At 40.2% G+C, this 9,438-nt stretch overlaps 2 protein-coding genes across 4 annotated transcripts in view; both read left to right on the top strand.

The window, feature by feature from the left end:
- Positions 1 to 4,089: 4,089 nt before the first annotated feature.
- LOC149834420 (uncharacterized) lies at positions 4,090 to 5,294 on the top strand. The gene is made up of 2 exons (XM_090009362.1): positions 4,090 to 5,199; positions 5,247 to 5,294. Exons 1-2 carry the CDS (start codon positions 4,090 to 4,092, stop codon positions 5,292 to 5,294), a joined length of 1,158 nt encoding a protein of 385 aa, XP_089865488.1.
- A 49-nt stretch (positions 5,295 to 5,343) lies between these two features.
- LOC149834419 (S-adenosyl-L-methionine-dependent methyltransferases superfamily protein) overlaps positions 5,344 to 9,438 on the top strand; it is a 64,688-nt gene continuing 60,593 nt past the window's right edge. For 2 of the 3 annotated variants that reach the window (XM_090010121.1, XM_090010118.1), the window contains exon 1: positions 5,344 to 7,168. In XM_090010121.1, coding sequence (XP_089866247.1) covers positions 5,368 to 7,168 — 1,801 coding nt within the window. In that variant the 5' untranslated portion in view covers positions 5,344 to 5,367. Of the gene's footprint in view, positions 7,169 to 7,499; positions 7,786 to 9,438 lie in introns of those variants that run through there. The other variant, XM_090010119.1, reaches the window with a different exon arrangement.

Here is a 9,438-nt window from a genome sequence, read left to right as displayed (position 1 = left end):
GCTTATGCCTCACCTCGATTTTTGGTGGAGGGCCTCGCTATGCCTCAACTTTTTTCACAACTCTGCTATGAACTATATAAACCTATGGGGTTCTGTTTGTTTCATTGGCAGCCGTGCAACTTCCGATTCATGGGAAAACATGAAACCCCAAAAGTTTGATGGAAAACTACTTCCCCATGGGACGAGGAAGTTGCATTTTGGTATGGAAACATTGTGAGGTACTACAAAGTAACCGTTTGTTTCACTCATTGCAGAAAATAGTGCCTTTTCACACAAAAGTAAGTCATTTTCTCATGAAACAAATGGGTCCATAAGGTTTTCTTCATTCCTTACTATTGGGACTAAACCTTTCTCCGGAAGATGGATTTTCTTCCAAAGTACTTTTTTGTTTTAAAATTTACGGAAATTTTGAGATGTAATACAACAATTTTCTATCAATGAATTGCAATGAATTTTTTTGTTTTCAAAATACCTCCACATTATCTGATAATTTAAAAAATGCACTTGAATTTTGCACATCTGGCTGCATAAAACGATGGGAACGCGAAGAGCATGTTTGTTTTGGTCACATTTGAGAAAGTAAAAGCTTGAAAAGGCAGAACCTGAGAATGTTAGTCACAACCAACTTTCACAAAATTAAAGGCAAAAACAGTGCAGCTAATAATCACATTCACAATTTGTACTTTTTCATGTTCTACGAACCTTGAGAAAATACAGGATCCAAGAATGCATTGCAAGCTTGCCAGAAGTTTTCATTAAATTTGGCTCATTGCAAGCATGAGAAAGTACTTTTCTGTCATTACTGGATCTTGGATCTTGGATCTTTAAATTTCTTTCTACTTGTACCCTAATTTATTAATAAAAAAACTGATGGATTGGGTACTAAATGAACAAAAAAAAAGTAGATACATGAGAGGTAAGGGTGTCAACCGGTCGGGTTTGGTTCATACTCAGGTGGAACCAGACTTGGATCAAATTTTTGTGTATGGTATTAGGTCCGGGCCCGAGTCTAATTGAGTCTGTTATAAGAAAAAACATACACTACATAAACCAAACCCAGACCATATCCAGTAAAATGATATTTTTTATCATTTTTACATTGAAAAATAGCAGCCCTTAATCACAACTCTGGTCAGGTCCGGGTCTGGTATAAAATTTCACAAGTTATACTCGGGTTGATGTCTGTTTTTGGTTTACGTTATTCTTACATATGAGCAGGATTTTTAAGGCTTAAAAAAAACAATGGCTCACAATTTTTTAAAATTTCAATTGTTAAATGGTTGATGGTTTTTTATTAGTACATGATCATATTTAAAAGATTAAAAATAATCAGAAAATGGCATGAACAATTGTTGGAGTGTGAAGCTTGCTACCTACATGTAAAATTCAGACTTCTCTTATTTAATGAGGCATTCTCCTCTTTATTGTGTATCTCAATCAATAAAAAAAAAAGATCAATTTAATCGTGGACATTAGCAGTTCTCGCCAAATCACGTAAAATCCTTATTTACATGTGGTTGTTGTTTCTCCTTTTGCTTCTCGTGCATGTTTCTTCGATCCATCAATAGGTCCCTTCATCGATTTATTAGATTTAAGCAAAAATGTTAACCTGAATTCCTAAAAGCTCCACTGTTCAACTCTAATATAATAGATATTATGATATGCTTGGGATGTTGTAGCCTTGTAGTACATGAACGATTTAGATGGAGTTGTTTTGTTATGAAGTCCTGTATAGGGATTTGAGCTGCGAGCGTATGGCTTTCTTTTTGCATACGAGAAATGTTCGACAAATCTATTAGGGTGACTGTTTAATTTTTAGACATTTTATGGAAAAAATAATCTTAAAATACTAATTTTTTATCCAAGATTTTTTTTTTTTAAGTGGACGAGTTATCTTAAAATACTAATTTTTTATCCAAGACATTAGAGGTCCGAATTTTTTATCTCAATAGAAAGAGGACGAGTTATCTTGAAATTTGTTCATAAGAGAAAATTTGTTGGAGAAAAAATTGGGGCCTCTAGAATAAATTGACAACTTTTCTAGTGGCAAAATTCAATATAATTTTTTAGAGGAAAATTCACTATATTTGTTGGGTTCAATAAAAACTAATGAGCTCCATCTTTTTCTTGTTAAACAAGTTTTTCTAAATGATCAAATATCTTAAAAGTATATTTAAAAGTCCTCCCTTTTGGGCTCCCACATCTTCATGATTCAATTTTTGCAGTCCTCCACCTAAAGATGGTAAACAAGCCAAACAAATCAAATAAAGGGTGTTCAAGTTCGGTTCCTTTTTATGGAGAGTCTAGTAGGGATGACGGTGGATAGGGGCGGGGGACAAGGTCTCCACCCCTGCCTTGTCTCAAAATTAGGACCTCCATTCTCGCCTCCAACCCCGCACGGGTTTGGATTTTTACATCCACCCCCGCCTCCATTCCCGTTTCATGTCCTCTATCCTCGATTCAAAGGGGTGAGGCGGGGCCCCATTTTTCCTCAATCCATTGTCATCCCTTAGAAGGACTGGGGACGGGACGGTGCAGGGCAAGGATTGAGACTGGGCGAGGAAAATAGCAAGTCCATACCCGCCTCCATCCTTGTACGGGTTTTGATTTTAACCTTTATCCCCACCTTCATTCTCGTTTCATGTCCTTCATCCCCGGTCCAAACGGGATGAGGCGGGGCGGGGCCACACACACACACACGGGAGATTTTAAAACTTTTCATAAATCTGGCATATTTTGGCAAAATCTTGGCAATATAAATAAAATGAAAAATATAAAAAATTAATTTTTATAAGAAAATATAAATAAAACACATTTAAAAAAATAAGAACCTCGCCATGCATATCTGCTAAAACCATAAATATGGCAATATTTGTCTCAGTTTGAAAATCTCTGCAATTTCTTGCGATATTATCGAGAGATTTTTATAAATCTAGCGATATTTGTTACAGTGGCTCTTCTTACCTAATGTGACAAAAAGGGTTTAAGAGCTTTTGGAAAATAACACAAAAAAGGCTCATTTGGTGCAAAGGCAATCATTCTTTCTGTTGACTCAAACGTGACTGAAAATACATTAGCTGGCCAGGTGGACTCCCCCAGTCCCTGCTAACCAGTAGAACAGTTAGCTCTCGAGAAAGTTTATGCCTGTCACAAGGACACACCATTTTTGGCTGTGTGTTCCTGGTGAAACGAGCGTGCTCGCTGGGACACGTTGACACGGATTCTGAGTTGTATGATATTATTTTAATATTCTTAAATAATATTTTATTACATTTAAATTTTGTTTTAATAAAAAACAAATTTTTATGTTAAAAATATTTATTATTCACTAAAAAGTTAAAAAAAAATCCGTGTGTCAATGTTTGAAAAGAGTTATTGAACTTTCAGTCGAATCGGAGTCCCACGCCCTCGAGTCCACGAATAATTGTGACATGAGTTTATGCAGCACAGACACGTACCCGTTGGGAACGACAACGTGAAGACTCACGTTGGTGAAGCTTTTCCAGAAATAGTACGGATGACCCCGAAAATGGAAAACTAGTCTGAACGGAGCGACGCAGCTAGCGCGTTTTCTCACGGTGGAATAATATTGGTGATAAAATTTGTCCTCTTCGCAGCATACAATGAGTCCCAGCCAAGAAAGCATTCCATAAGGTAGTGTCAATCATGCAAATTCATTGATACCCCAAATCTCAACTTCTCAGCTACAAGAATCCTACAAAGAATTTCCATTCCTTTCACTGGTTGCCTGCAATGGGAGCCATGAGCAAACTTTTCCTTCTCTTATTCCTCTCCTTTCTCCCCTTTCCAATCTTCTCTCAATCAACAAAATTAAGTGCAGATGTCCAAGCTCTCATTGAGCTCAAGAAATCAATCACTGAAGACCCACTGGGGTCTCTGTCAGGCTGGGTAGGCACCAACCACCACTGCAATTGGTCTGGCATCTCCTGTGACCCTTCAGGACAATCTGTGATTTCCATCTCTTTGGCAGGTATGAAACTCAAAGGAACCATTTCACCATTAATAGGGAACATCTCAAACCTCCAATCCTTGGACTTGAGCTCAAACTCCTTTGCGGGCACCATCCCAATGGAATTGGGCTTCAATTCCCAGCTCCTGGATCTCATCCTCTATGGTAATTCCCTGACTGGTGCCATCCCGTCTCAGCTTGGCCTCCTCCAAAACCTTTATAATCTTGACCTGAGCAATAACTTCTTGAGTGGGAGCATCCCTGGCAGCATTGCGAATTGCTCAGCCTTAGCTGGTCTGAGCCTTGGCACGAACAATCTCACTGGTGTGATCCCATCTGAGGTGGGCCTTCTTCAAAACCTTAAGCTTCTTGATTTGGTCAATAATTATCTCAATGGGAGCATTCCTGGTAGCATATGCAACTGTTCATCTTTGGTTGGTCTTAGACTTGCAAGCAACCGAATCACAGGCAATATACCACATGAATTAGGCCTCCTTCAAAAGCTTCGGAGTCTTAACTTGGCAACCAATCTCTTGCATGGGAGCATTCCTGATAGCATCTACAACTGCTCAGCCTTATCTGCTCTTAGCCTCGCCACGAACAACCTTACTGGTATGATCTCTTTGAACTTTGGCAATTTGAGTAGCCTTCAGTTTTTTGTTGCTTTCGAGAACAACTTGGAGGGTCCTCTCCCTGCTTCTGTTGGTAGTTTAACAGAATTACAAACCCTAGACTTGAGCCAAAACCAATTGAGTGGAATTCTACCTTCTGAAATTGGAAACCTGCGGAATTTGAAAGTGCTTCTGCTGATGGAGAACACGTTTGTGGGAAGAATTCCACCAGAGCTCGGAAATTGTAAAAACTTGAGTCTTCTGAATCTTTACAGTAATGGTTTCCGCGGAAGCATACCCACTGAACTAGGAGGTCTAATCAATTTGAAGGGGTTGAGATTATACAAAAACAATTTGTCTGGGACAATCCCGAAATCTCTTTCATTGTGCAAGTCTTTAACAAGTTTGGATCTTTCAGAGAACATTCTCACTGGTTCAGTTCCACCAGAGGTAGGATCCTTGGCATCCCTTCAGCACTTGGCACTACATGTAAACAGATTAACTGGAACAATCACTTCAACCATTGCCAATTTGAGGAACCTTTCCTTCTTAGCCATTGGCTATAATTTCTTGAGAGGGGAACTCATGCCAAACATTGGCCAGCTTTCAAATTTACAGGTACTTAATTTGGGCGGTAATCAGCTTTCGGGCCCTATTCCTTCTAGTATTGCAAACTGCTCCAAGTTGGAAATAGTGGGATTGGCATTCAATGAAGTTACAGGCCAAATCCCTGTTGGTTTTGGTAATATGAAGAATCTATATTTCCTTTCTGTTGGGGGTCAAAGAATGTATGGGGAGATCCCAGAGGATCTGTACAATTGCACCAGACTTCGAACTCTGGACCTGACAAAGAACAACTTCAGTGGATCCCTGAGTCCAGGAGTTGGAAAACTGGTCAATCTTGAATTATTCAAGGTGGCTTATAACTCTTTTACAGGGAAGATCCCACGACAGATTGGAAATATGAGCAAATTGCTTGCATTAGAACTTGGTCATAATAAACTTAGTGGTCTGGTTCCTAGGGAGATTGGCCTCCTCTCTAATCTTCAAGCGCTTTCTGTTTCTTACAATGGTCTCGAAGGTTTCATCCCTGACCAAATATTTCAGATGAAACAGGTTTCAAACCTTTTGATGAATCATAACAAGTTTTATGGTTACATTCCTGAATCCATCTCCAACCTTCAGTGGCTATCATCACTAGATCTTAGTGGAAATATGCTTAATGGTTCTCTTCCTTTAGGTATGAAATCACTCGTCAGGCTTCTGTCCTTGGATCTGTCTCATAACCAGCTGACTGGGATCATTCCTGTTTCAGTGATATCATCCCTGAAATCCATGCAAATGTCTCTGAATTTATCATATAATCTCTTTTCAGGTCCACTGCCTATTGAATTAGGAGAACTATCAATGATCCAGTCCATTGATGTCTCGAACAATAACCTTTCTGGCAGTATTCCATCAACTATTGATGGTTGCAAGAGTCTTGTGACACTCAATTTATCCAACAACATGCTAACAGGTCCAATTCCAGAGAACATTTTCTATGCTCAGAGTTCACTCGAAAATTTAGATTTCTCAAATAATAGATTGCAAGGTGAAATCCCCAAGCAGATAGGAACCCTGAAACGGCTCAACACTCTTGATCTTTCTGTTAACAATCTCAGTGGAAACATTCCTGCCAGTTTAGGCAATTTAACAAGCCTTATGCATCTCAATCTTTCTTTCAATCACCTCTCCGGCCCTGTCCCTCAAGTTGGCATGCTTCAAACGCTAAACTTTTCCGAATTAGCGGGCAATCCTGGACTTTGTGGAGCAAAAGTTCTCAAACCTTGCCATGAGAAACATTCTCACAGGATCATAAACAGAACCTATCTCATAGTCATAATTTCATGTGCCATTTTCTTACTCGTGATCCTCTTCTCTGCAATGCTGCTCATAATAAGACGTTCGAGAAAAGCCGACATTGGTGGGAATTCACAAACGTCTTTTCTGTTGCCAGAGGGCCTCACAAGATACAGTCAAAGTGAGTTAGAGCTGGCTACTGGAAATTTTGATCCCAGTAATGTAATTGGGAGTGGCAGTTTGAGTACTGTTTACAAAGGAAACCTTCAGGATGGGAAGGTGATAGCTGTTAAAAGGTTGAACCAACAATTCAATAATGTGCCAGAAAAATGTTTCACAAGAGAATTGAACATTCTCAGCCAACTGAAGCACAGGAATCTGGTGAAGATACTAGGATATGCCTGGGAAAGTGGGAGGATCAAAGCTCTGGTTTTAGAGTTCATGGAGAATGGAAGCTTGGAGGATGTTATACATGGTTCAGTAATCAGTGAAAATCGAACTTGGGATTTATCAGAGAGATTGGATGTTATCATCTGCATAGCTAATGGGTTGTCCTATTTGCATAATGATCATGACTTTACTATAGTTCACTGTGATCTTAAGCCTTCTAATATTTTGCTGGATAAAGATTGGGTCGCACATGTGAGTGATTTTGGAACCTCCAGATTTTTAGGAGTTCATGAAGAAGGTAGCAGTCTCAATTCTTCATCTGCATTTCAGGGCACCATTGGCTACATGGCACCAGGTATTATTTTCATAACTTCATTTCTATGATACAAATATCATTGACGTTCTAAATTTATTGCAATTTTATTATGATATGAGAAATATAAATAAATTTCCAATAAAATGATGATTCTTCTAAAATATCACGTTTTCAAAATATGCTGTGGCATTCATTTTTAAATATTTTCTGTATTTTTTTATATTTTGTTAATTTTAAAAAAAATTAAGATTCCAAATTTTCAAAGATTTTCTGAAAAAATAAATTCTTTTAATTTGTTGCAAGATTTTGCCAAGCTGAGAAAATCCCAATACTGAAATTCGTGGCATTTCTTCTTTTTTGTTTTGGAAAGTTGATTTGATTGGCAAGGAAACTTATGAAGAGTAAAAACGCCACTTAGAAATGATGCTGCTTGAACAAAAACACGACTGCCTATTCAAACCAATTCAGTGTTAGAGGAATATGTATCGGCATTATATATGCACAGAATTTTGGCTTTAATGTTGTAAGTATAACCATCTAATTCAAAATCAAAGGCAGATGCACATCTGAGGAACGACAGTACATGATTTGACTTGTGGATTCCCACAAAAATTTGTATGCTAGTGCATTCCCTACAGGCATTTGCATACCAGTCTATTTATTGGTGCATGTAATAAAAAGTTCACATTTATGTGATTTGATTGTATGCGCAAAACATTCACATGTTGGATTTTGGATCAGATATCCAACCTTGATGTGACCCATATTGACATGTTGAGGATTATAGGACAATTATGAGGCTTCATAATTGTCCATCTATGCCCAGTATGAACCTTCAACTAGTGTCCATTATAGACCTCAACCAGATCTCCCTATGAATAGGAGACTCGTAGTGATGTAATGTGTGTCATCTAGGTATTGTCAGTCTCTCACACCATTTCTGGGTTCAAAAGGAAGATCCTGCTCACCTCTTGACATTCTGTCATGGCTCATTGTGGGCATCGATTGACTGAAGAGAACGCCAATCACCCACATCCAACAAAGCATCGTTTGAATCATCCATTGCCATATATATAGTAAGTGGCTCTTTTGCAATCCATTTTATGTTAACATTGGGTTATGGGCCCACATTGTGCTTCTTTTGTACGTATTCTGGGTGAGGGTGAGAGTGTGGTGTCTATGCGATGCTCGCCAGAATTTTTGTTGACATTATTTTCTCCTCCATCATCGAAATCTCATTTGGGTTTTGGGAAGTTGACAGTGAGGGAAGAGGCATCGACCGATAACTCACTGCCTGCGGGTTAACAACAATAGTTGTTTCCCTACAGAGGCTGTTGGTGGTCGTCGCCGACAAACTGGCATGTTTGAACAAGGCTCTCAGATGGGGTTTTGGAGCCCCCCCACCAACAACTCATCACTGCAGCCACTGGGAGGCCAGATCAAGCTATGTTAGGCGATGATTGGTTGCCTGAGGTCGACCATCATCGGCGGTCACTAAGGTCAGCTGCCCTTGGTGGTTGTCAGTGATTGTGGTTGTGTATGACCATAATTGGCCGAGAGAGTGTTGCGTGTGCACCCTCGAAACACGCAGTGTGTGTTTCGGGGTCACTATTGAGTGTCGTGTGGTGTTCAGTCGGGTGTACGAGCATGCCGTACACCCGTCTGTGGATGTACAACGTGTCGTACACCCGACTAAGCACCACACGATGCTCAGTCGGGACCCCAGAACATGCACCGCGTGTTCCGGGGGTGCACATATAACCTGCGCACCAATTGGCCACAGCCAACCGCAGCTAGCCTCCAGTTGGTTGTTCGCCACTGACGGGTGACCATCGATGATGGTGATAGGCCACCGGTTATCACCATCAGTGGTGGAGGTCGACCACGAGTGGTGGCCGATGTCTACATGTGAAAAGTGGGTCGGTCACTAGAGACTATGGCTATACAAGTCGTAGTCGGTTTCAGCCAACCCTCAGCCTAGTTGTCATCACTGGTGACCGGATGTCGTTGCTGGCGACTGGCCGCCTGAGGTCGACCATCACCGACGGTGGTTGTGGCTGGCCACGGTGGCGAAAGCAGTTTGACGGAATAGTGAACGTTCCCTATTCCTTGTCAGTTGTTTTCCACTGCTACAACCACTAGCGGATGACTGAGGTCGACCACAGAAGGTGGAGGACAAGGGGAGGGGCATAATCCTCACCCTAAAAAAAATCAATTTATAGGGAGGGGCATTCAATTTTACTATATCTAGTATGCTAAAACCCCACCGGAAAGGAGGTCTGATCCGAACCCGAACCCGATCTTAGGTT

This window comes from Nuphar pumila, chromosome 6, assembly GCF_984573655.1.
Source record: "Nuphar pumila chromosome 6, dmNupPumi1.hap1.1, whole genome shotgun sequence".
Lineage (NCBI taxonomy): Eukaryota > Viridiplantae > Streptophyta > Magnoliopsida > Nymphaeales > Nymphaeaceae > Nuphar > Nuphar pumila.
Note: the sequence above shows the minus strand (reverse complement) of the source record. Positions and strands in the feature narration are given on the sequence as shown.

Bases quoted from the DNA above. Each gene is read 5' to 3' on its own strand.
- LOC149834420 (XM_090009362.1), top strand. From the start codon at position 4,090: ATGGAATTGGGCTTCAATTCCCAGCTCCTGGATCTCATCCTCTATGGT. The intron at 5,200-5,246 runs GTACTTAATTTG...TATTCCTTCTAG, and splicing joins GCCAGCTTTCAAATTTACAG to TATTGCAAACTGCTCCAAGT.